At 45.4% G+C, this 1,142-nt stretch overlaps 1 protein-coding gene across 1 annotated transcript; it reads left to right on the forward strand.

The window, feature by feature from the left end:
- Positions 1-645: 645 nt before the first annotated feature.
- SARC_16839 (hypothetical protein) lies at positions 646-1,020 on the forward strand (the record flags this gene model as incomplete). Its single annotated transcript, XM_014289058.1, has 1 exon — positions 646-1,020. A coding segment is annotated over one exon (375 nt), but the record flags the coding sequence as incomplete, so codon positions are not given.
- Between the last annotated feature and the right edge of the window lie 122 nt (positions 1,021-1,142).

The following is a 1,142-nucleotide window of genomic DNA, read 5'->3' on the forward strand; positions in this document are numbered from 1 at the left end:
TACATACATACATACATACATACATACATACATACATACATACATACATACATACATACATACATACATACATACATACATACATACATACATACATACATACATACATACATACATACATACATACATACATACATACATACATACATACATACATACATACATACATACATACATACATACATACATACATACTCACATACTAACATACATACATACGTACATAGATAGATAGATAGATAGATAGATAGATAGATAGATGTATAGTATATATGAGATGTATCTGCCTGTGTAGTTTGAGGACCTACTCTCTTGCCTGGAGCGGTTACTTCGTTGTCGCACCCGAAGGCCAGGTGGTGTAGGAGGACAGGACACACCAGACGTACAGTTCACTTCTTACTACACACCCACTAGCAACACGTGCATCTAGCCACCTCTGAGGTAGTACTGCTATCGTAATCCGAGTTTAACGTATGCATCGCCTTTTTTTCTTCCTCCCCCCCTCCCCCCTCCCTTGTTTTTTAATGCTCGTTTGCTATTGGTTTCTACATAACTGTCTGTGTGATAGCCTTCTATACACACACAACTGATCCCTATCCCTATACAAATCCACCCGTTTCTGGCTTGCACTAGACCAGGGTGTCTATGAGACAGCCTTCTACTTCCCCACAACTAACCCACACCCATACACACCCGGCAGACCCACTGCACATCCCGACCACAAGCGCCGACCCCGAAGGCCTGGTGATCAAAGCAGTGCTCTCGGGCGACTACCCCTCTGCCATCCAGGCGTGCTTAGACACAGGGAAGTTAGTAGAGGCCCTTGCTATAGCCTCGTTGGGAAGTGTGGGTCTGTTGCATCGCACACGCCTGCAGGTACTCAGCAAGTCCGAGAGCAACCTCAACCGTATATTGCACTCGGTGTGCATGCAGGACCTCAACGCATTGGTGGTGAACTGTGACCTTGTGGACTGGCGCGAGTGCTTGGCTATGCTGTGCTACCACGCGTCTGCAGATCAGGTATAGTAAGCAATAGCTGTTTTTACATATAGGTGTATGTACACACATACAAATACACACACACACACACCCACCACACACCCACACACACACACACACACACACACACACACACACACACA

The sequence above is a fragment of the Sphaeroforma arctica genome (assembly GCF_001186125.1).
Source record: "Sphaeroforma arctica JP610 unplaced genomic scaffold supercont1.9023, whole genome shotgun sequence".
In the NCBI taxonomy this organism is placed as follows: domain Eukaryota; class Ichthyosporea; order Ichthyophonida; genus Sphaeroforma; species Sphaeroforma arctica.